This window comes from Nansenia antarctica (genome assembly GCF_963989245.1).
Source record: "Nansenia antarctica genome assembly, chromosome: 12".
In the NCBI taxonomy this organism is placed as follows: domain Eukaryota; kingdom Metazoa; phylum Chordata; class Actinopteri; order Argentiniformes; family Microstomatidae; genus Nansenia; species Nansenia antarctica.
The window spans coordinates 15424171-15450811 of record NC_137682.1 but is presented as its reverse complement, the minus strand read 5'-3'; the positions used below and the strand labels follow the sequence as shown (position 1 = coordinate 15450811).

Sequence of the window (26641 nt, the reverse complement as noted above, 5' to 3'; positions counted from 1 at the left end):
TTGACAGTTACTTTCAATGCCCAGAAATGGTCTTGAAACTATTTCTATGGCTCAATTCTTCCCTGGATTGGTGTATCACTCACACACTCACACGCGCACACGCACACATGCACACATGCACACACGCACACACACACACGCACACACACACACACACACACACACACACACACACACACACACACACACACACACACATGTATGCTCAAACATCAAACAGATACACATACAGGTGTATGTGTGACATATAGTGTCGCCAATGGTAACCTCAGTGGAATATGCACCAACTGTTCCAATTTGTAAGCTTCAATAGCAGCTTCTGACCCAGGAAATGCTCATTTTGCTAACTATCTGTGTGTCCACACTTCCATATCCTTGTCTGTATGTCTCACTTACATTGAGGGACTATTTTGAATGTATAATCCAAGCTCTTACTCAGCTCTCTAGTGGTCTATGGATTCACATTCAAACATTTCAAATCCAGCATCGTCCTATTGCTTTAGCAGCCCTTTGCGGCTTGCACAGTGTGCAATGCTGTTCTCGGTTGCATCTCAGTATTTTACGTCTTATAGAGTTATTGATTAGAGTAGTAGGTCACCAGGTAAATCAGTCAGTGGTGTAATGGATGTGACGGGTAATCAGGATAAGCAGGGCCTCTGCCTTCCTCTGTGTCGGAGGTAGCTGACAGGATTCTTCAACGGGTGCTTGGAAATTCTGGCTAATGTGACAAACTCATGTAGGATCCCCTCTGTGGATACTTGTGTTAATGGATTGATCTTCACACACTCCCAGTCTCAGGGCAATACAACAATAAACTGCTCCTTTTTGGCATCAGGAACAAGCCACTGTACGAATAAAACACATTGTTCACTATTTTCTCATGTGGATCATTTTGAGAATCTCCCAAGTACCAACTTTGCTTACACAGGTTGCACATGCCAAGCTGAAACATGGGTAACGCAAAAGAAGAGGCCATTCAATTTCTCTGTGGATTGTGGTGTAGCATCAAGGCTAAGCCAAGTTGGAGCAATCGCAAAAAGTTACCCTATTCCATTTACAGTAAATCGATTACAATTTTCCAATGAAATCTGTTCATTGAAAATTCTCCCTTTATATTCCTGCGCCACACACGAGTTTGGGTTCAAGTCTGCCCCCGAGCCTTCCGATATAGCCGTCAAAGCGGTCGCTCGTGCCAATTTAACTTGTGCTGTATGACAACGGGGGTTTGGCCGATCGATCCGTTTATTATTGACCTCCCCCATCAGTGAAAGTGTTCTGCTGCCAGAGCGACCGCAGAGTACTGCGGGGAGGATAATTGCACCGCGGAGTGCACAGGGTGGGACTCAAGTTTCTCAGCACTCAGTCCTTGCCAGAGGAAAACACATTGATCTCCAAAGGTGATGAAAAGACTTCTCTTAGGCCCCACTTCCTCGTCGTGAGCGCTCCAGCTTCGACACTGAACCGTAGCAAGATCGCTGATGATCCAAGCGGGCCTGTTGGCCATAGACGTATCCATGTCATTTGTCTTCCTGTGTGTGTGTGTGTGTGTGTGTGTGTGTGTGTGTGTGTATGTGTGTGTGTGTGTGTGTGTGTATGGTTTTGAGAAGAACTGCTTCTTTATCTCTAATGCTTTTCAGCCCCTGCAATATTACATCACCTTTTTCTGATTTGTGCGTAAAGCCATGCCAGAGTTTGTGAGACACAACGCTTCTTAACCAGGAACTCTTGTGTGAGAGACAGAACACGGGGGTTTTAGCGTCTGCAATTAGCGTGACTTAGGGAAGAGGCTATTTTGGTCTCACTAGTAGTTCAAAGAGGAGAGATTTATTTTTAATACTAGTTTCAATCTGCCCAACACAGAGCTAATGGGGCAAGGAATGATGGACATGTTCCTGGAACACTAATGGAGGAACTCAAGGATTAATTAACTGATAGCTGGCATCTGAACAAATGCAGACCTGGGCCCAAGCTCCCTCAAAAAAAGCTACAACTTACATTAACAAATCCATCAGGGCAAACATGAATTCATTATATATGGGTAACAACATCCCCGACTATAGCTGAGTGTACACACAGGGAAACGTGCAAAAACCACACATCGTTAGTTTGTTTTTCAATCAGTTGCTGCCTTCCACATGCAGTAATTAATGCTACTTGATATAATTAGTTTGAGATTCTTGTTCGGTGATGTCTTGGGAACAGCCGAAATTAAACAAAATGTCATGTTGGTGACATGAATGCGTTTCACACGATAATAATAACAACAACATTGCACTCTATTCCACTCGTGTGTCAGAATGAAATATTTTCAGATACTAATTGTCAAAAATTAAGCCATCGAAAAGTGAGTTTGATTACTGCTATGAGCTTATGTGGAGGGAGTGTCACTGTTCATGATTGTTCATTAGTTTTAATTCTGCTCCTAATCAGTGAGAATTACTCCAGTTATGTAAATCGAAGCGCACATTTCCAGCTCAGATATCATACTCTCCTGAGCAGTATAAACACCAGTCTCACCAGTCATAACAATACATTTATTAAAAGTAGGGACAGAGGCACCATTGATAAAAAGAAACATACTCTGCCACTGAGGATAACGTACAGTTACAGGAAAGTTAGCCTAATGTAATTCATGTCATTCATAAAGACATGGCACTGCAATGTTAGGTTTCCATGGCTCCGGACCAAGGGGTATGTGTGTGTGTGTGTGTGTGTGTGTGTGTGTGTGTGTGTGTGTGTGTGTGTGTGTGTGCGTGTGTGTGTGTGTGTGTGTGTGTGCGCGTGTGTGTGTGTGTGTGTGTGTGTGTGTGCGTGTGTGTGTGTGTGTAAAGAACTGTACTACAGTATATGTGCGTGTTTCGTGGTTGGCTAGACTGAGTCACAGGCGACCTGTTTACCGAATGAGCCACCAGACAGGGCAAACAAAATACACACAGAGACCAGCCTTTAGACCTTTATGGATCTGTACACTTTCCCCCAGTTTGACTTGGATTCCAGTGTGTTCAGTCCAAGTCTGGAGACAATATGAGCACAATTCTACTGACAGGTGAAGTTACCGTCAGGCTATGGGTTTATTGGTGAAGTATGACTTAGGAAATGGCTATAATAGTCATCCGTGTTCAGGAAATAGTTATAATGATGTTTCTGTTGTTGGAAATTGTTATAATAGATTATTGCATAATGAAATATCTTTCAGAAAATGGTTGATAATGAGGGAAGTTATTGGAAATGGTATTAATGGTGACTTTGCAATACTTGGCTGTTTTGGAAGGGGGGTGGGGGGGAGGGGAGTTGGAGCCATGATCTGATAGAGGGAATTTCTGATGACACAGAAGACATTAGTTGATCGATATTACAAACAACAGATAGTATCTCACAGTTAATTTAGGAAATTCCTCACAGGGGGTCAAGAGTTCATATGATGCCTGACCACAGACCACAAAGCTCTTGCATCAACCCTGAAAACCTTCAGATGACCTCACAATATCTAACAGCCATTAAATGCCAATACACAGCGCTGATAGTGTACTTTGCTAATGATAAGCCAACACACAGATATGCAGGGTGAAAAACGGTATTACATTGCAGCTTTGTGACTCTAGAGTTATATTGCGGCATTGTCTCTCATTCTCTCTTTCTCTCTCTCTCTCTCTCTCTCTCTCTCTCTCTCTCTCTCTCTCTCTCTCTCTCTCTCTCTCACTCACTCTCTCCCACTTTATCTCTCTCCCTGAGGTTAAAACACAGGGGTTGTCATGCATAATGCTATTCCTAAAGCGAACCTGTGGAGACACAGTCCTGTCCTCCTTCCCCTCACTTTAGACTTCCCATGTGTTTAAATAGGCCCTCTGCTAACAGGTCAAATGCAGGTTATAGTGAGCAAACAGACACTGTTTCTTTAAATAGAGTCCACATGGAAAATCTGCTGTACTACTGACCAATGCAGCCTTTTGAATAAAACAGATAGTGTTCAATAACAGTTGAATAGCTGCTCTCAGTGATGTTGTTTAAAAGACAACTGTGGGGTTTGTCATACAAAAAGAAAAGAAAAGTGAAAGGCAGTTTTCTGACCATGGGGTCTGGCAATTCATTAGGCTGTATTCCGGACAGACAGGAAACGTATTGTTTTAGCAATGCTGAAATGCTGATGTTCTGTGTGTGTTTATGCATGTTGTTGTTGCGAGCGTTCATTGTGCTCAGGAAGGTAATTACTGATTTTAATCGTAGAGGCAGAGTACCCCCTCATTCCCATCTGTTTTGTCGCTCAAATTCATATTCATTCATATTCATTCATATTCTTTTACACAATATGCATCCCAACACTCACTTCCCTCATCCCACCAAAAATTATACAAATAAATACTGTCTGAAATACATCAGTATTCGCAGACAATGCTGATTATAAAGTGGTCTAATTTACATTTGTCTCCAAGACAAGTGGACCCCATGCTCAGAAAAATACCATTGTATGTATTGATTTATTCATTGTCATGCAGAGTAACAAGGACCATGAATCAAATGAAATGCTCCCAATTTGCCAAACTTCATGAAGTCCAAAGTAATATGTGATTTTTTTTAAAGCCAGCTCATGGTATATACAGTAAACCCTGTTCTGTACCAGACATCGTAACTGCTGATGATTCAGCCAGGTCATGTTGATGGGTTAAGTGGAATGTAATGGAGTCTATTTAGAAAATCCACTGGTCCCTAAAAATTCAATTTAAAACTTGCATTTACCCTCTTAGGCAATTATTTGGATGTCATCCAAGATTCCCTATGTCAAAGACATTAGAGAAGTTGCTCCCGATGACACCATACATAGAGAGATGCGCACGAGTGGACTGCTCAGATGCCGCATCCTTGTTCTTCTGGTTTTTCCCCTCCTGTCTTTGCAAGGCACTTGCCAAGATACTGTTCAATGAAGGGTTGAGCAGGATGGCTTTTTAATGCGTCCCATATTGTCTATGGAAAGCCGCCCCCCCTACTCTCAGGCTAGTGAATATTTCACTCAGTAAACCCTGAACCTCGTCTATGAAAAGCATAAACAAGGTCTTCGGTTTGCAATTGAGAGACATCTTATAGAGTTGAGCCAGAGGTTCAGTAGGTTGACATGTTGTCAGGTTGCCAGCCTCATGCACATGGTCACAGCATCTCTCTAGTTTGGTGATGAGGCTCCTGGCCATTGAGCAGCGGTGTTAGCTACTGGTCACAGAAACACATGACTTTAAAGCTTCCGTAATATATCACCAGTTTAAAACACAACGATTAATCATTGGAAGGGATCATTGTCTCCCATATTAGCTGTTTTAGCAAAATACTTTTCTCCATTACATAAGTTTCAATGGCACATAGACCTCTATGGGAATAGGTGGGCATTGTTACTACACTGTACTCGACAATGACTCGAAACGGCTCGAAATAGCACTCACCAAACAATTGCATGTCAATGTTCACATACATTGGCAATGGATGCATGGTGTTGCCATTGCATTTCCCCCAAACATTCATGCCGCATAATGTCTTATATAATCATTTGTAAACAATAAGGTCAGCCTCCAGCCCTTTTAGTATCCATGAAATGGGGTGATCGGTTACATTAATTGAATCTGACTGCAAAGTAAAAATAACCTCAAACTAACCCTTGGGAAAATGTGTAATTCTCAGGCAACATCACATATATGGATGAAAGCAGCAGCATATGTGTATCCTTATGTGGCTGGTATTGATTTATTTTCGGTATTGATCTATTACCTATTTTGGACCTTTTAGAAGCACAGTCCGTTTCCCATGAAGAATGTGTGTGTGTGTGTGTGTGTGTGTGTGTGTGTGTGTGTGTGTGTGTGTGTGTGTGTGTGTGTGTTGATATCATACCAATTTTCATCATCAGACGTTTAAGTCATCACGGCAACAACACAGACAGAGGCAGGCTGAGAACATCATGAGAACAGTTACAGTACATTGGCCTTTCTTGAACTGTTACATGATTATATCCGTCGTCTTACTTCAGGTATCGTCATTCTAGGCCGACGCTGCTTTGCATTAACTTCACTGAACTCTCAGTGTGGAGTGTGTGTGTGTGTGTGTGTGTGTGTGTGTGTGTGTGTGTGTGTGTGCGTGTGTTTCTGTCTGTAAGACAATGGATTATACCTTTATCTCTATCTGAAAACCAATCGGTCAGCCTACTTCCTCACAATGCCAGTCTGTTGTGCAATGCTCCTCCACACCACCAAAAGGCCTCAGTTAAAAACGGCTGCTCATGTAGTTCTCCTGTTGACGTAACATGGGTGACAGCCTGGTTATTAACAACAGAATGAATTCTAGGAATATAGTTGACTTTTAGCAGATTGAACGTGTATGATCCCTTTTCCATTGACATTCGGAAACATCATACCAATGATAATGTTTGTGATTCATTTGAACAGGATCAATCTGGGCAACAGTACAGTAGGTATGATACCAGCACAATATCTAGACAGTAGTCTACAGTATGAAGTTTCAAGAGTTAAAGAAATAAGCTGTATCAAGGCACAGTGCCCTTATTGAGAGGCAAAACTAATCATGTCTTGACATCACTGTTCGCTTGTCAACTTGGTCTGATGCGTCTGGGACAATATAAACTGTGTGTTATATTCTGTAATCATCATTTCATGTACATGCTATAATGCAGGGAGGTGCAATTTGCCACTCATAGTCTGTCTCATAGGACCACGAGCCAGTTCTCTTCAAACTTGATTTACTCTGGAGATTGGATCGTGTATCCAATTTGTTCCTTTTGGCGCAGCCTTCACAAGTTGAAGCTTTAAATTATTTGATTAAGGACTTGGTATCATGCTCAGAAACAATGCTTGTTTTGTTGATGTAGAGGCTGGGCTCGGGCTACATCAAACTGATTGACTTGGGACTGCGAAAAAAGAGAAGAGGACTGAAATTGAACACTGTTGAATTTAGGATGATCTGGTATCATATGGGGAAATGGACAATGGCGACATTTTAGGTTTTATGATAGATATTATATTATTGGAAGAATAATTAATGATTGCTACATGTTGTAGTCCCCACCCCCATTGTTGCCAAAGAGGTTTTGAAGTTTATAGTCTTCTAGCATTCATTTCTGAGGGCATTTATCCACACTTAACAGATTGTATTTTGCAAAAGTTGAAAATACAAAGTAGTAAATTCTCTTGTTGTGGAAAGCAATACATAAAGCAAAAGTTCTGTGCATACTTTACAATAAGTTCAGGACTCTCATCTTCAACCAAGTCAGAATAATGGATGTGGAACGATCTGATTGGGATCCCTGCCAACAGCACAGGACTATGGTCTTTGTGGGTTTGGTAACTGTTAAAGACTGCCACAACTATCAATGTTTGGACAAATTGCATTCTTTGGTTCATCGAACATACATATTTTCTAACCATTCACTTACTTGAAAAGGCAGTAAATGTGTGAATACCAGTCAGCTCATTCCGAAGGATCTGAGACCTTGCAATGGCTGTTGACGGCTTCATGCTGTTGTGACAGCAAAGTCACTGAAGTCTCTGTCACAGTATTACTGTCACAGAAATGGATGCAATGGCTTTCTTATGGAACTAACAGTATGTCCCTCATGGCAATTCATTGTATAGACCTGAATATGACAGCCACTGTTTTGTTTACTCTCTGGCATTGCATGAGATTGAGTTCAGTCAATGCCATGTTATCCTTAAAGATCTTGATCTTGGTCTCATAGTTGAGCTGTTTATGTCAGAGCGTGATGGACTGACCAAAAGAAATGGACAGAAAATAAATAATTACAAAAAACAAACAAAAAAAAGACACCTGGATTTCTGACGTTTACAGTGTACAAAGACATAGCGGTTGTGCTAAAAGATTTGAAGCAAACTTCCACACCTGCAGCCTCGTAGCCTAAGCCCTGGCTGGGGCCTTTGTTGGCAGGGTTTTCTATTGTGCTGGACGTCACCCAAGCGAGCAGAATCTAAATCTGAGTCTGCGCTTGGGCCGGCTCCAAACAGTGGGAACATGTTGGGAACCAAACGTCATACAGTGGTGCAACATGAGCCAGCATTTTACACTCTAGTCTATTACATCTGGGACGTCGTAAATCTCCAACTATTGAGTAAAAGTGGATCTCTCTCTCTCTCTCTCTTTCAGCTTTGAATTTCTCTTTAGTTCTTGCTCGCAAGGATGTACCGTACACAAGCAAGGAGACTGCATACAGTCGGCACATACAGCATGGAAAGCTGATTAGGCAAAGCGGCTGACACATCCAAACAAAAAAAAGGGGGGGGGGGGGGGGGGCAGTGGTTTTGGATTAGCAATTACCATGGTGCTATAGCATTTTAGCCTACCCAAGCTTCTGACTGCTTTTACAGCTGCTGATCCTAGCCCAGAGTGAAGGAGTCATCCCTTGGAGGCAGTGTGCTGCAGTTCAGAACATGACACCATGGCACATTAATGCTGGACTTAAGCATCTAAACCTCCTTGTGCAAGCCACCACTTTGCAACCCTCTCATTCCTCCTTAATTATGTTGAACTTTGCAAAAATAATAAAACACCATTTGTTGGCAGAGCAGTGGTAAAATGAGTTTACGGCCCAATCCCGATTCCCTTCCCTACCCCTACGGCTCGTTTTGGAGTGCCACTCACTTTGGAGCCAAGGCCTCTGAACAGTGCCACAAGGCGTAGTGGTTTGAAATCTTTCCCGATTAAATGGGACAACTTCAAGACCCTGATACGTCATCAGTAGTGTCATATAAAAGCATTGACACTCGCGATTCATTCGCAACTTAAGTTTTACGCTATCAATCGATCAAACAAGTCATCAAATAAAAAAGAACAATGCTTCAATATCAGACCATGACAGAATTACGGTGCTCTGTAGGCTATCAACCTGTGCTCCTACCCTGCCAGTCTGCACTGATATCGGGCGTCATATGCCATCAAAGGGGGGAAATGCGACATGAAATATGTCAAAATGCGCCAGTATCATGCACAGATCAGCCTGTAAAAGTTAGATAGATAACATTAGACACGGATCGCAGATTTATTTTTAAATCCGTTCTGAAATCCGATGTGACAGGAAGACTGGAGAAACAGACGCTATCCACGGCGTTAGTCAGCTACATGATATAACCCATCAATAATATTACATAGTAACAACTGCTCAGATTAGATTGTGTGTTTTGGTTTAATAACTGCCATAGTTATAGTGTCATATGCCATCAAAGGGGGAAAATACAGCATGGAAATCGGTCAAAACGCACGACTATCATGCACAAATCAGCCTAATGATAGATAGATAACTTTACATTAAATATGTCTACCATCATCTGCTGTGAAACGCCACATGTAAGAATTTATTTCGAAATTTGTACATTCGAAAATTGTACATCTTGGAAATGTGAATCGCGCTCCGATGACATGGTGTATATTTCTATGGGGAGGCTGTGCTTGATGTTTGTTGCAGAGGAACAGGGTGACTGTCACCCTGTAACAAACACGCAGATATGAGTGCTCCGGTGTCTTGCTTTGGTAGTCTAATGGAAGTGCCCAGGTAATAGTTTTGCTATTATTGTCCTCTACTGCTGAGCACCAAAACCCTCGGATCTTAAACTTGGCTGAAGCGCACTGGACTTTGGAATGGAATGGAATGCTTGTTGTAAAGAAAAGGTCTATAATGAATTGAAATGACATTAGTAGGTGCCATCAGACATGGAAATATGTCAATATGCGCGACTGTCATGCACAAATCAGCCTGTAACGTTAGACACAGCACATCGGCATAATAGCGATTTTTTGGGTTATGCTTGTTATAAAGAAAAGGTCTATAATACATTGAAATTACATTAAACTAAGATAATAAGATGGTTATCATAATTTTTCTAATCTTTATTAACAAGTAATTACAGAAAAGGTAATGACATTTGTGGTTGTCTTCCGCATTGCCTAGAGCGAAATCAGTACATTTCTGTATACATTTCTGTATATGATTCGCAATGCATCCTGGGAGGTAGGGTTATGGCTCCGAATCGAACGTGGTCCCAAAAAATCTCCAAACGGAGCCGCGGATAGCCCTCCCCCTTCCCCCTAGCCCTCAATGAAAACATGAATTGGGACACCCCTACCCTCAACATGAATGCTCAAAACGGAGCCGTAGGGGTGAATTGGGATCGGGCCTACACAATGGCTTACGTGATACTTGTTCACACTGTTGCTATCTTAAACTAGATCTGGATAATTATGTGTGGTGAAAAAACCATGCAGTTAGGTCTGTCTCGCTTGGTTGGTTTGGATAAGACCTCTCTTCCAAGCTGGTGATGATAATGGACTTGTACATGGCAGGCTCGTTCTGGGGTGTATGCTTACCTTAGTTACACTCTGAGCTAAAGTTGTGAAAAGTCAAGTTGCAAGAGTTACATACACAAATACAGTATACAGACCATAATGGACTCAAAGCAGAATTTTACATTTAAAAAAAATATTTAAAATATATGAATATTCTCATCAGCCCACCATTGATATGGTCCCAAAATACAATTACTTTGTGCATACACACCTTATAGATATCCTAGTTGTGAGCTCAGATTTACTTCCTGGAGTAGTCCCATAGTGATGCGTAACAGTATCTGTGAAAACACATCACCATGAGACTATTCCAGGAAGTAAATCTAAGCTTGCTGTTAGGATATCTATCACTGTGTCTATTGTGAAACATAATCATATTTTGGGACCAACAAAGGTGGGCTAATACTTCCGCTTTAATGATAGTTAAATAATAATCCTCACATTCTTTTATAAGGTAACTTACGTATTTTTTTGTTTTTACACACCATAATACCACACACACCACACAGATTCTCTGACACCCACCAAACCTTCGTTTCCAGCATCAGTCACCCATAGCAAAGCATTTCCCCCATGAGGAAACTCAGTTTTGGGCAAGCAGCGCTTAAGTTCTCCAGAGGTCATCCGGACAGCGCTGAAGACTACCCACGTACAATGCAGTCAAGTTTCCAGCATGTTAAACTTAACAATGCGTGTAATTGTTTTACTCCTCTGGCTGAGCATTAGCAGATTGATGCCGTTCATGGAAGCACAGGGGGAGAGGCAAACTGAACATGACTGTTATAAAAACAAATTAGAAATCAAGGCATCCAAGCTGAAAAGAATAACACCAAGAAAAAAGAGAGAGATGAAACCAAGAGGATCACTCTTGCGGCAACAGAGTACGTGCCCTGTTTCCACATGGGTTTGTGCCTAAATTGTGCCTAAATACTTCATGAACCTTAGGAACTTTGAGGTGCATAGAAAATCTAAAGGCAATATTTTGACACTGGTTCTTCCTTCTCCTCTGTTGATCCCAAGGACAGTGAAATGCAAAACCTAAATTAGAGAATATAATAAGAAATGAAAAAGTGTTAACCAAACATTTTTTTGTGCTTCTCTCAATGCAGGTCCACCAGGAAAGCGGGGAAGGAGAGGCCGAGATGGAGAACCTGGTATGTGTGTGTGTGTGTGTGTGTGTGTGTGTGTGTGTGTGTGTGTGTGTGTGTGTGTCTATGTGTGTGTGTGTGCGTGTCTGTGACTGTGACTGTGTCTGTGTGTGTGTGTGTGTGTGTGTGTGTGTGTGTGTGTGTGCGTGCGTGTATGTGTGTGTGTGTGTGTCTCTGTGTGTGTGTGTGTGTGTGTGTGTGTGTGTGTGTGTACGTGTGTGTGTACGTGTGCGTCTGCGTGTGTGTGTGTGTGTGTGTGTGTGTGTGTGTGTGTGTGTGCATGTGTATACCTGTGTATACCTGTTAGTGTAAAAGACCAGTATTTCATTCCTAACGGCACACATATACAACATCATGACCTTGGAGCATTCAGTTGTCAGTCAGATTTTTTATTCCTAGTATTCACAAAGGCAGTGTCTTGTTTATTCGCCATAGCAACAGTAATGAATGTAATTCAGTAATTAATTGAATGGCTGGCCATATACCCTCCTAAAACTCACTTGGGAAAACCCATTTGTCAGATATGCCTAATTGCAGATACTCTGTTCTCAATAGAGCAGCTACTCTCAACATTAACAATGATTCTGTGTGCACACTTGGTGAAAGTAGGAAAAAATTATTTCCCGTTCATATGGTGGTTCAGGCTGGGTGATTTGCCATCTCATTTGCAATTAAACATTTTGGTTCTGTATTATGTCCATTCCCAGTTCACTGGTTCACTGGGACCTCCAAGTGAGACTCTCTCTCTCTCTCTCTCTCTCTCTCTCTCTCTCTCTCTCTCTCTCTCTCTCTCTCTCTCTCTCTCTCTCTCTCTCTCTCAGTCTCTCTCCTAAGCTGACTCATCAGGCCAGGCCCAGCTCCTTTGGGAGGGGACGTGTTTGTGGCGACAGTCCCACAGATAGGGAGTGCTGAAAACGCTACTAAATAGAATTAGCAGGGGGAACATATAAATGGCAGGCGAGTACGTCCACACCACAGGGCTAATGGTGAGCGATAATGGACATTGGAGCCTTGCGGCGCTGCTATGTTGAGACTTCATAGCCATAGAAGAGGGCCAATCTGCTGGACCAAAGGTATTGCTCTCATAAAAACAAATGAGTATGACAGGCCAAAGCCAGGTCCCTGTTTTCAGTGAGATATAGTCATAAGGTAGTGGTTAGGTTGCAGCCAAAGAAATGAGGCAGCCCCTGATATAAGAAACAGATCATTTTGACTGGGTATAACCGCTAATTCCATTGACTGCTTTAAAGTCGAATGAAAGTTAATCAGCATCGGGGCCGTATTTCAAACAGTCTCTGTTGTTTGAATTTAAAGTCCTTGATTCCCTCTCTTACCAAATTAATTTCAAAATCGTGTAAGTGGCATTGGGTTCTGTGTTTTCAGTCTCGGTCGAAAGACATGGATCAACATGATGTGGCTCTCAGCCTATGCTTTCATTATTTACATAATATTCCAGTGTATGACTCGAAAGCCAGAGAGGAGAGAAAAAATGGATTTGACAGATACAGTAGACGACGGTTCAATGTTCCACTTGACTGCATTTCTGAGATACTTCAGTGTTGCTTATGCAACCCTTTACTTCCCCGAAAAACACTCATCATGCCAGATAATTTCAAATGGCACTCTGGTGTGAAAGCAGCACACCAACAATTTGTTCCCTGTCATCAGCTCAGACAACTGCTGAGAATCTAAATAACTTCCTCTCAACAAATCGACCGGAAACAAGCAAACAAGTGTACCGCATGATGTCCTGAGCGGCGCAGTGGTCTATTAAGAGCAGACAATGGAAAACATAAGACGACAATCCGCCTCATTCTGTTATGGATAATAGCCTTATCCCACCACTGCATGGGCAAGCGTTTTGTGGGCCAGGGGACGCGTGCCAAGTCCACTGCACTTCACGTGAGTCACTGTGTTAGGGTCAACTAAGGCAAGGCCAGAGAGAGAACGTGTTTCATTTGAACTCGCCGCGTCTGTCATTCTCCTCTGTCATCCATTTGATCCTCACAGACGTCTGGATAGTGATCAGCGTCAGGGTGCAATAGTCACACTTCAACAAAAGTAATACTTATAAAGGCCTAATGGATGCTTCAGAAACCCTTTATAAACCCAAATAGATCCTTGATAAATCATGTCATCATCAAATGTCATACCATAAAAGGGGGGTATATTGTAACAGGTCCTTAAATCTAGTGCAAATGTGTTATAAGCTTTATTGGCACCCTTTATATAGTAGGGTATTGCATTTGCTTATTTATTATTTACTACTGGTTGCAGTGCTCAGGAACTCTTATCATATAGTATATTACTAAGGTCCAAGTAAATCAATGAAAACGCCTTTGAGGAGCATTAGTTTAGGGCTAGGCACTAAGGTCAGTGAGCTACTCTTGTGCATTATAGCCATCCAATGTTAAGCTCCACCCTCTCTGTGAAAAAATAAACATTAATGAGGCATTACTCTCATACTCTCTCATACTCACTCATTACTCATTTATACTCACTCAGGTGACTCAAAATCTATTTCTTCTGCCCTGTCAAAGTCTATGCAATGTGTATATGAATCTTATATTCGCAAATGCACGTTTTCCTCTTTGAATCTCACAATAAAGAAAGAATACTCATGGATGTATGATTTATGAGAATATGTGACAGGGTCTGGTGAAAAAGTCCCCAAGTAGGGCAAGGGCATTTTCAGTTTTTTACAGGTTATGAAAGTGCAGATTGTAAGCTTTCAAATGATGTGTCATACATTGAAAATAGTTGAAGAAGATATGCTTATTTGAATGGTGGTAAACCTCAAACCGAATACTAGAGAAAATTGCTCTGAATCAAAACAGATGCATTTGGTACCATCCCATTGGTAGCTAGCTAACATCTAAGAAAGAACATCGCTATGAACATCTAACTGCATGTTTAGCACATCACAACATGCTGATAGAACATCAACATGGTAAAAACTACACATAATTAGATGATCACACAGTCCTTGCTTTTGAGCACATCCTAAAACGTAAGTTTGTTTACAAGCCATGTATCACTTACCCAGTAGCCTACGACAATACAGACAATACAGAGAATTTGTTAATAATTAAGTATTTATTTATCCTAAAACTGTTGTTTGTTATATTGAGTTGGCTCTTCAACACTTAAGCTTTCGTAATATGATTTTTTTTTAATAATTAAAAGAAGCATTTGCGCCACTTGAGAATTGCAGAATGCGAATCAGCATATCAACATTCTTAATGTAAACAACATTAAAAGTTCAGATTCAAGTATCAGGTTGTGCATAAATGCTGTGCAGGTTGCAGTGTGATGTAACACTGTCATACAGTGTGCAATATGGTGTAAAAGTGGAGTAGTCTAGAATTCAGGTAGGTAGTGACCAAGTAGTCAGGTAGTCATAATGTATTGTTAGTACAGTGGGGGGTTGCCTTGTGTCAGTGCGTTTCCCTAGGAGTCTGTTTGATTGTTTGTGGGAAATAGCTTTTCGACATCCTCTGGGTTTTTGCCCCGAGGCTACGGTACCGTTTCCCCTGACGGCAGTAGTTCGAACAATTTCCTGTTTTGGTGACTGGGGTCCTTGATAATCCTTAGGGCCTTGCTGACACACCGATCACCGTAGATGTTCTGGATGGGGGGGTAACACACAGCCGCTGATCTTTTCGTCTGTCTGCACTACCCTCTGCAGCGCATTGCGGTTTTGGGCAGTGCAATTCCCGTACCAGGCAGTGATGCTCTCTGTTGTGCCTCTGAAGAAGGCTCCCGTAATCTTGGGCCCTACACCAAACTTTTTCAGCCTACTGAGATGGAAGAGGCAGCGTTGCGCTTTTTTTTTCACCACTTGGTTGGTGTGTTCATCCCAGATGAGGTCGTTGGTGATGTGGCTATGTACCACAGTGTGAGTCTGTGGTTGTTTCTGAGCGGGTGCTCAGTGTTGGACGGCCTCAGGAGTTTCCTGTTTTCCTGTGAAACTTGAACAGCTCTTTGTGGCACACTTTCATGTATGATACCTGCCCCCACAGGATGGTCACAGTTTAGACTCTTACTGTACAGCTTTACTTGAACTTAATGTAGGAGATATATTGATAATCATTTAAGGTTATTGACTGTCATTACGTTTTTGACGTCCATGGAACTATACCTATATTTTAGTTTCAATTAACGTATCTAGATATCCCATAATGGAAAATCATTTTGTAGGAAAAAGCAGGCGTTCCCAGCGCAGCTGTCGCTGCAAAATACCCCAGCATAACCTCTGTGTCACTCTGAGGGTGACAACGACTTGTCCTGTCACGTGAGCAGACATAATGCACCATACTGCCCAACAAGGTCCCCAACCTTACATCTTTCCATGGTGACTTCATGTTGTCAATAACAGGATAGCGAACACATAGGAGGAGAATGACAAGTACCGCCAGTGTGGAGATAGCAGCTGGCGCTAACAAGGCTGCATTGAATGGCTTTGATGATGGATTGTTCAACATGCCATTATAGCCCATATCATTTGACATGCGTCTGATAGACTTTTCATCGATGTTCAGTGGCAGACAGGTCTAGTGTGATTGTGGATGGTCACTGAAAGGCAATCAAATGAAATTGCATGCTGGATCTGCGGCCTCCTTGGAACATTGATGCTGGGCTTTAAGGCTTCTTGTCCTTAATCTGTGAGACGCTGTGGTGCAGTTTTAGGATACCACTTTATAACCTCAGATCTTAGCCTCAGTTCCTAGCCAAATGTCCCAACTTCTTCAGACTCAGTGCTAGCTTGTGTGTGTGTGCTGATATGAAGGTAAATGTTTAGACCTCACTTCATGTGTGTGTGTGTGTGTGTGTGTGTCCCTAACTCACACCCTTGTGCACAACACAGGAACAAGTCAACAACACACTACCTGCTTACAAAGTAGTAGTAAGTAGCCTGACTCGACGAACTGTAAAAACAGCAGCACCTAAGTGCTGCCTCAAACGAGGTCTCCTTCAAGTGCTGCAGCTGCAGGAGCAATTTGCACTTTACCTTCTGTCACGAGGAAGACCAGTACAGCGAAATTTGTCTTGTAAAATAAATCCCACCGCCTTTTTAGGTGGAGCAGCTGGACTTCCCTAATAAGAACCCAAAGACCCAGAATGATTTGCAGGGGCTCTGAAGTGAGCCCTGAAGTACCACGGTGCAGATCCCTTTGAGCGGGAGTAATTGGGGGAAAGGACTGAAGTATCACCTCGCAAAAAAAGGGGCACATTTTTAACAAGCCTTGCAACCCTGTGTTGCAGTGAAATCAGAGCTACAGTACCTCCAAAAAGAATTAGTCATCTGACCAATCCGAGTTCACTGTCATTGTTGGCCCAAACAGTGTGGAAAGCAGATACCAGGGATGAGCGTTCTGTCGCGCTTGCCAGCGCTAAATGCCACAGTGTATAAATAAAGGTGTGATTTTGCAGTTATGTGGAAATGGGATGTAGTGGGTATTGAGACCCGTGTTTCCGGTAGAGCTTCCGGTCGCTTCTGTCTGTCTACTCGTTTCCTCTCCCCTGCTGGTATGCTGTACTATACATAAGTGAATGTGTATATTTAAACTGGCTGGCGGTGGAGGTTTTCACTTGTGCGGTTCCATGGCTTCCTGAACGGATAAGGAGTTCAGTATGAATGTGTTGTTGATTTCTGACCTATTAGAAGGTGTACTAACTTTCGCTTTTTGTGTCTCTTCTTTTCCAGGATCTTCCGTAAGTATCCCAGACCTTGCAGCCTTCTCTTAGTGTCAGCATGAGCCATGGTCAAAGGTAAAACCTACAACAAATACAAATACACTGGATCCAAGGGAAGCAGATCTACAATAGTGACGTTTCCATCACCTCGTAAAACACCTCATAATCCTCATGGGAATGTTGGGAATGTAGCGGATTCGAGCAACAACACCATATTTGAGCAAATCGCTTGTTAAAATAGTTTTTATTTAGAACTATTTTGTTTTGCACCCACTCAATGGCAAATCCGGCAAATCCAACCACAAATATAAACCCTTTGTGTGTGCTGTATAAAACCTTTCGGTTGCCGCATGTAATCTGACTATATGATTAAAATAATATTTTCATCCATGCCTTCCCCTAATAGTGGACCTTTCTCTCTCATTTGGGCCAATATGGTTTGGTTTGCAATAACCCTGGTACCAAGCCTATTCCCTGCCAGCCCCTGCACCCAAAAAGAACGTCTCACTTCATTACGTGTCTTGCGATCACAGGATCACTTGACTCCACAGATGGAAAACTATGTTTTCAGAGGATGAAGGCAAACCTATATATAACCACCAGGGGTTCTGACAGTAGTGGTAACAGGGTCAAGCGGGCCGTGTGTGTGCTCTGTTAAAAGAATTTATGGAGTTGAGAGGCAAGCGCGATTGAATAGCACTGTATGTGCCAACCAAGTGGTAAAAGTCGTACTGTAAGTTAATCCTCTTCCGCCGCTCCGCGCCGTCTGCTCCTGGGGGTCTGAGGGGTAAGTGAATGCAGGTGGTCTCCCTGTCCTCTCAACTCCCCTCTGGCAGGTCTTGTATCCCCTGGCCTGATGTACAGTCTGCAAGCAGCTTTTGTGCTGTAGGTCCTAGTTTAAAGGGCGATGTGAAGAGCAGAGGGATACCCTGGCAACCCTGTGTTCTGGCAGTTCACGACTGGTTAGAAGACCAGGGTCTGATTTCCATAGAATACTTCAATTTCCAGAAACCCCAAATCTAATCCAAGAATCCAAATGAAAATCTTGTTTTTAAATAAAAGGACTGAATATTGTTTCCCTCTACTTATAGATTTCTGCAAATTGCATTGTGTCTTCCATTGAATACAAGGCCAATGACAGTAAAAAAATAAATAAAAAAAAAAGGATCCAATAAGTGATCTCATGTGGTTTGTTATTCATTATGCCCACCCCAGGAGAAGACATCTCCATGCATATTCGATGGGGCTCTCTCGGAACATTAGTTAATTTATACCCAGTGTTCTGTAACTGAACGGACCCTGGTGCTCTCATTGCAGACTTCTCTACCAGGCTTTACTGTCACTTAGCACTAATAAATAGACACAGACCTGTGATCTCAATTGGCTCTCTTCAATCAGAAATCACTTACAAAAACGACATGTTTAATTTCTGCTCATGTGTAGCCTTTGCCTTTGTGGCAAAGCCACGACACCACGCCCTAATTTACATTTTAACACAGTATTCCATAATCCACACATGAACAATATCCACACAGACTATAAGCCTACTAAAACATCTACCTGAACTCTGAGTGCTCTTCGTGCTTCCGTGCATGTACAGACAGATGTGGCGAGTGTCTTTGCAGACCCTTTTTTTGTTCAGAGAACATCAGTGATTTTTTACACCGAGAGTAGAGAGTGATCCGTCACGGCGTATGAATTATGCAGCTGTGGCGGCGGGATTAGAGGCACGGGGGTGACACGCGGGAGTCAGAGCCCCCTTGCCATCATCCATAATGCACTGCAGTGCTGCACCTGTTAATAAAACATACTCCAGCTGGACTTTGATCACTTTTGCTCCGAGGAAGCTTACTCAAACGTGTGTCCTTCAGGGCAGTAACGGCAGACACCCCCCCCAGACCCATGTGACAACATTAAGAGTTTGATGTCAAGTCTTTTTTTTTTTTTTTGGTACATCATTAGTGTTTGAAGTACAGAACTGGTGCATGTCCCGTAGAAACTGTAGAAATTGGATTGATCCCATATTTCAGGGATCACCCCTTAAAAAGGCTTAACATGTGTGTAGTCAGATCAATGATAACAGCAGTGCTAGTTGGGTAGACCTCATCATGGTGGCTGAAAACAAGGCTTTCTGTCTCGGTGATGTAAGCATCGGCCAGAAGCATAGGCAACAGCTTTTTCTATTGGTTTAATGAGGTGACACGCCTCTGGTGGTCCCTCCCTCGTCTCACAGTGAAATGATCAGCCCTCATAAACCGGACTCCAGCTAAACAGAGAACCCCCCCCACATTACCCCTTCCACTCTTCTCCTCACATTCTCTATATCCCCATGCTGTGGATACCATTTAGAGGCTATTACTAATGACGGGGATCAGACTGGGATACGTGGATAAGGAGATGCAGGAACGAGCTGTTCTTGTCACTGGCCTCATCCCCTTCAGGCTGACCCTGCCCAGGTCTAAGTCATGAGGACAGACTGGCCTCCCCAGCTCTACAGTACCAAGGTGACCTTGCTAATTAGCTCAGCTGGCACAGAGCAGGGCCTGGAGGAGTTTTATGACACAATAACAGGGCTTACTTTTTTGCTCATGCATAAATACACACAAGCATACACATGAATGCACACACACACACACACACGCACACACACACGCACACACACACACGCGCACACACACACACACACACACACACACACACACACACACATACATATGCATACACACAGACATTAAAGCCATTTTATGCAGGCTAATTGTGATACACTGTGGATATAGGAACCAGATGCCATTCCCAAGTCAGTTTTCCAGTGTGGTTTTCCTATCCCTGCCTAACCTCTGGATCCAGATTCCTCCGACAAACACCAGCCACTTGTGGTCGTCCGCTCCTGCCCATTCTGCTCTGATTACTCACATCCCTGTCCCCCATTAACTTCCCACCCCCAAAAAGTTCCCCGGGGCCCACAGTAATATGATTGAGGGTTCCCATACAGAACTAACAGATGGATGTGAGGTGGATTTTATTCGGGCCTGTGCGTGTTGTTTAAAATGCGCCCAAAGTATTGCTCGCAATGATAACCCCATCACGTCCTCTGTCTGGAAATGGCTAAATGGACTTTTGCAATTACCACCACCTCTTCTAACTATTGACATAATCGGTTTGTTTATCCAGAGAGCTCTCATGAGACAGTTTGTGGGGAAGAGAGCTTACAAGGAATGCTTACAGGCTTAGCGTAAATGATCGGCATATTTGGATTAAACTCCATGCAAATGTGTAAATGTACATTCCTGAAGTTTTGTTGCAGATTGTTTTCCTTTAACTTTTAAGCTTGAATTTAAACATTGTGGTTCATACAGGTATATGCATGATATACGATCTGAATCAATTTCCTATTTCAATAAACCATAAAGTGTAATTTGAGGATATCAAACGTTCAAAATTCCTAAGAGCTTTTCCCATTTGGGTCCATTGTGGTCCAATTTCTGTGACCCTTGTGGATGATGGACCACAATACAATATAACCTTTTTACTAGCCAACTCCATTTTCATTAAGGTGGCAGCCAGTTCAAATTACAGCTTTTTTTTTTACGGCCATGTTTTACAACAATTGCCACCCCAGTTTTATTAGTGACGAATAAGTTATGATCTGCCATGGATGTCGTACATATTCTTTCTCCTATAAGAGGGGGGGGTGGGGGGGGGCAACGACACCATAAGTGCCTCCAGCTCGAAGTCCCTCCTTTGAAGCAGGTATTCTTTGTCGATGAAGCGTGCCAGGCGTATTGCTGCAAGCATATGGGCCCCATTGGAGAGTTGGGAGAGTTTGACAGACTGCAAGGACAGAGGGTTGGACCTGATTGAGGGTCGACACAAGTCATGCTGGAGTCTCCTAACTACAATTTTTTCCCGACTTTTACAAATCTTTCCTCCAAGGGCCCTGTTTTGGCTTCGGTTCAACACTATTGTCCTTACCCCTGTGTTCCTATGAGGGCTGTGTTGTTGTGTGTCCCACACGGACAATGTTCGTTTATATTGTGTTGTTGCTTAAAAAAAGAGTAGATGGCTGTAAAGAAAGAGGTTGTAAAAGTGGTAGTCATTAGCTTGTGTGCTTCAAGATGCCAGTGCCTCAGGATGGAATAATGTGTTCCATGTGGCCAACAGTGTCCATCAGCCAATGCAGTTGGCAGTGTTTCTCTTTACATGGACGTAAGCTCAGTTTGATTGATTGATTTGCTGGATCTCAACACAGTTAACAAGCCCCACCAACGAAAACCAATACCAAACAGACATAGTGCAAAGATCCCCATCCCCGACTTTATCCATCCCTCTGGATTAGGTGGATTGCTTACTTTTATTTATTTTTAACTAGTATCATGCGCCAAACCCACGAGAATGGTTTTCGCTCGTGTCACCAACAGTGAAAGACGTGGAAGCGGTCCAGCTCTCGTGCTCCAGACGGAGGCGAGTGCTGTCAAACTCTCATCCATCATGTTTCGGGAAAATTATAGCAGAATAACCGAGTGAAATATGGATATTCAGTGGCCTGACCTCTCCTTTAAGCATTTGAAACAGGGCTGACAGGACAGAACCCTCTAGGTCTTTTTTCCAGCATGTGAGTCGATCCACTGCCTGGATTTTTATACAAAGTGATAATAGCAGGCTAGGCCCTCGTGCTTGGTTGATTACAGGCCTCCGTCTAAGGAAAGCTGTTTCACTCAATGCTAATGAGAATAAAACCTTCCGTTTTTTCTTGAATATCAAGGGGGAGAAGAGACAGATAATTGTCCAATCAAACTATACCGAGACGTTTGGGCAAAAATGTCTGTGAAGGACGTTTCAAGTAAAGTATTTGGTCGTAGGGTACCAAAAGGTTATTACGGTCAAACTTTTCCGAACTTATCAGTTTGATTTGAAAAAGTCTCTCCAACTGTACTCAAGCCAACCAGACAAACACAGGCTGTGTACTGGAACGGTTTGATTGTACGCCACTCCATATTTCACTCTGCAGCCACTCTAAAGTGCAAGGGCCACATATGAAGAGTAACCAAAGAGAGCCAAGATGTTTTATTTAACATTGTTTTTTTATTGTTTTATATTGATATTAAGTGGGGAAAGTTACATTATCAGATTGGAGTTGGGGCCAATGGTTCCCCAGGTTCCCTGTGGTTTTGGCTCTGTTCCCCCAGGCCTTTTCATGTTCCTCGAAGGCACGTTCATGTTTCTCCCCCCCCTTTTTCTCTCAGGGGTGCCAGGGGTTTCCTCTTTTAAAAACAATCCCATAGGCCACTCGTAGTAGGAAGACGTTTCTTTTTACATGTACGGCATTTGGACAGAGGCAGTAAATGTATCCTGCAGTTCATTATGGATGTTGCATTACAGACATTGCAAATAGAATTTAGAAGACAATGTTTCATTCTTATTTATTTCAGAATGGATGTAACATATACATCTCAGTGGGGGTTTTGAAGTACATATGTGATGCATTGAAGTACAGTAGAACTCTTGAAGCTTGAAGGCACAGTCAGACCATGCGGGTATTGAGTTATTGCTAAACCGAGAGACACACACAGCACTCCTGCCTTACCACTAACATCATCTTTGCTGGAGAGAACCACTTTATGGAGCTCAATGAAAGGCCTTCACTGTACTTACTCGCTGGAGCTGCTCCAGTGGACGTCTGCCTGTCCAAGTGATGCGCAAAACCAGCATAACGAGCAGGTGTGTAATTGTGTCGGTGAAATCATTTCCGCCACACAATGCTGCCAAATGGACACCAACACATTTTGAGCTTGTGAGGGCAAATGTGTGGCAGGGATCACCATGAAAGGTTGTACATGAATGTACATTGATGAATGGGAAACTTTTGATGATACACCTACATGCAAAAGGCCCATTGTTGTAACAAAGGTGAATGTATTCTTATATTTGGGATACACAGTATAATTACTGCTACAACTAAATACATTGGCATTACAAGTAGAGATGAAGTGTATTCTTCCTCTTTCTTGTATTACATTGATTTGCCTTTAATGATAATAAGAATAATTGCATATCAAATCCAATCCCTTAACCGCAATGAGGTGAAACTGAGTTGACCCCCGCTAAACCTGGCAGATCTGACCGCCTCTATGTATGTTACACAGTGGCGGACTCAGGCTGTTTGAAGGGCAGGGGCGAAAAGAAAAAAAGGGCACCTACTGCACAACATGGGACCCCATCAGTGCACATGGTCAAGTTTAGACCATTGGAAGGGCAGCCAATAGGGCACATCCTCTAATTTTGCCACTCAAAAGGGCACATGGTCAAGTTTAGACCATTGGAGGGGCACCAATAGGACACTTCCTCTAATTTTCGCCACTCAAAATGGCATTTTTGCCACTCAAAAGGGCACTTAAGCGAGACGTTTTTCAACCGTGGGGGCACCAGGAGGGACGGTCGCCCCCCCTGCCCCCCCCTGAGTCCGCCAGTGATGTTACACCAAGCTTATATAGAGCTGCACTAGTTATACTGTAACACTGAAGCAGGGTCCCATTTTAGAGGTCCACCTTCCTTGCTTCCTTTCCCATGACAAGAAAAAGGGGAATTATAATTTTCACCCCTTTGTGCGCACAAAAATAAGTTCAACACCTTTAAGTGAATTCAATATGGGTTTTTTTCTACTAGAGAAAGGTGGTCCACCCTAGAAGCCATTTCCATTATGTTTCCACAGTTATTATAAAACAATCCCACTTTAATGAAATGTTAAGTCATATAAAGCGAGTTGAGTTTCATGTCTTTCCACTAACTGTTGGTGCCCAGAAGTTGTTAACTAATGTGTACAGCAGGCTTGTGAACCAACTGCTCTGTTAACAGAAATGAACACTGTGTTTGAGTGTGCCAGAAAAATCTGTGAGACAGGCATTAAAGCTGCAATTGGTCGTCATGTTTCAGTCCAGCATTTTATACGTTTGTGGCAACAGCTTGTGAATGGTTCCTATAGTTGCCCAAAGGCAATTTTCCTGTGCAACAAAAAAGTGATGTTGTTGAGTAATTCTGTTGTATACCTACAACAGAAACGCAATAGAAACATGTTCGTCAATTTTATTAAAATCCCCCACTTTGTCCAATGAATACATATTTTACAGTAGCTCTACTAGTGCAGTATGTCTGTCTTCCAAGTCTACACAGGTGTTTCCCAAATTGTAATACTAGTACATAGTACAGGGGTGCCTTAGGCTACGTTCACACTGCAGTGAAATGTGACCCAAATCCGTTTTTTTTGCCGACACGCGACTCAGGTCTGATTTATGAATACACAAAAACTTGAAAATGAATCCGGTTGTAACGTTATCATGTTATCCTATATATGTTATCATGTTATCATATATATTATATATCATAAATCTAGATATACTTGCAGACAGTATACAGAGTAGACCTGTATCCTACAAAGACACTTAGATTTAGATTTAGTAATCTACAAATTAATTAGACCCCTATACTTTCTTTTATTTCTTTTTTTGTTTCTTTTTATTTGACTACTCGATCTTTTCAGTTTGTAAAGCGTCTTTGAGTATCTAGAAAAGCGCTAATTAGTCTAATGTAGTGACTACATTATGGGTTCATGTTCTCCTCTTACTGTTGGTTGTGTAGTGGGAGGGAACCAGTTCTGGCACTAGGGGCAGAGGGGAGGATTATTAACGTTGCAACTTCCTGTTTAGACACAAGAGTTTTGGTGATCGATTTCCTGGTCCTGTACGGAGAGTACAAGTTGTTATTTTGATTAAACAGTTATCATTACGTTGCCTACGTCTTTCCTTTTTCCTCCGGCACTACACTGGTGACCCCCGACGTGGATTTTTGTTAACGTAATTGTGTACAAAAACCAGCGAGCGAACATTACAATCCTGCAAAATGTCCGGGCGAGGAAGACGTTCAAACCAGCGGCAGCCATCACCATCCCCTGTCAGGGTAACGCGTGGTGCGCACACTCCCACTCTCAAGCTACCAGAGTTCTGGGACTCAACGCCTGCTGCATGGTTTGCTATTGTAGAGGCACATTTTAACAAAAGTGACATCGATGACGACGACGACCGGTACAACCATGCTGTGGCAATGTTGGGCAGCTCCACCGCAGCTCGAGTGGTAGGTTTTTTGTCTGCTCCCCCGACGACGAACAAATATGAGCGCCTCAAGGCCCTGCTTCTAGAGACATTTGAACTGTCCACTGCGGAGAGGGTGCGTCGCCTATTTGCCATGTCGGACTTGGGTGACGAGAGGCCTTCTGCGCGCATGGAGAGGATGCTAAACCTGCTCGGTACAGAAGACCCCATGATCCTCTTCGCAGAGCTGTTCATGCGCACATTGCCAGCTCAAGTTAGGATGGCGCTGGCCAACACCGCCATCATGGAGCCCCGCGCCCTGGCCAGGGAGGCGGACCGGTTCGTCTTGGCCATGCCTCAACGGTCCCCCGACCTGCTCGCTCCCGCGGCCGCCCCGCCACCCGACCGTCGCAGGAGAGCGAAGGATGACGCCAGACCTTCTGGCCAGCAGGGTAACGCTGCGGGCCATTGTTTCTACCACGCCACTTTTGGCGCCAAGGCCAAACGGTGCCGCTCACCCTGCACCTTCGGACCGACGGGAAACGGCGGGGCCGGCACTCAGTAGTGGCCCTGAGCGCTGGCGTCACCAACAGGCTGCTCTTCATACAAGACACCGCCTCTGGTCGCAGTTTTCTTTGTGACACAGGTGCCCAGTGGAGCATCATTCCGGCAGAGAGATCGGATGTGGCGAAGGAGGAGCGTGGTCCGCAGTTGGCAGGCGCGGACGGCACACCTATCTGCTCTTATGGCACTAGGGCGGTGGACGTGTGCTTCGGAGGACAATGCTTTTCGTGGGATTTTGTCATAGCGGCTGTCACATTTCCCCTCCTTGGTGCGGATTTTCTGTGCGCCCACAACCTGTTGGTGGACGTGGGGAACAGGCGCCTGGTCAACTCACAGACTTTCGCTTCCTTCGCCTGTACGCAGGGGGAGGCGGTCTACAGCGGGTGGTCCAATACGCTCGCCGAAAGTGACCAGTACCTTCGGCTGCTCGCCGAATTCCCCGACCTTACCAAGCCCACCTTCTCCGCGCCCACGGTGAAACACGGAGTGGAGCACCACATCGAGACCGAGGGGCCTCCCCTCCACGCCAGGGCCAGGCGCCTCAACCCGGAGAAGCTGGCCATCGCCAGGGCGGAGTTTGCGCATATGGAGCAGGTGGGCATCGTTCGGCGCTCGAGCAGCCCCTGGGCGTCTCCCCTGCACATCGTCCCTAAGTCAGACGGCGGGTGGCGCCCATGTGGGGACTACCGCCGCCTCAACGACGCGTCCAAGCCTGACCGCTACCCGGTCCCACATGTCCAGGACTTTTCAGCGAACCTGGCAGGCAAACGCTTCTTCTCCAAAGTGGACCTGGTACGGGGGTACCATCAG

The 26641-nt window shown here is 43.6% G+C and overlaps 1 protein-coding gene across 1 annotated transcript in view; it reads left to right on the top strand.

Annotated features, from left to right (window-relative positions):
• col25a1 (collagen type XXV alpha 1 chain) overlaps positions 1-26641 on the top strand; it is a gene marked incomplete at its 3' end in the record, with an annotated part of 165243 nt that overhangs the window by 74456 nt on the left and 64146 nt on the right. The window contains exon 3 of the mRNA XM_080543435.1: positions 11451-11503. Coding sequence (XP_080399561.1) covers positions 11451-11503 — 53 coding nt within the window. The remainder of the gene's footprint in view (positions 1-11450; positions 11504-26641) is intronic.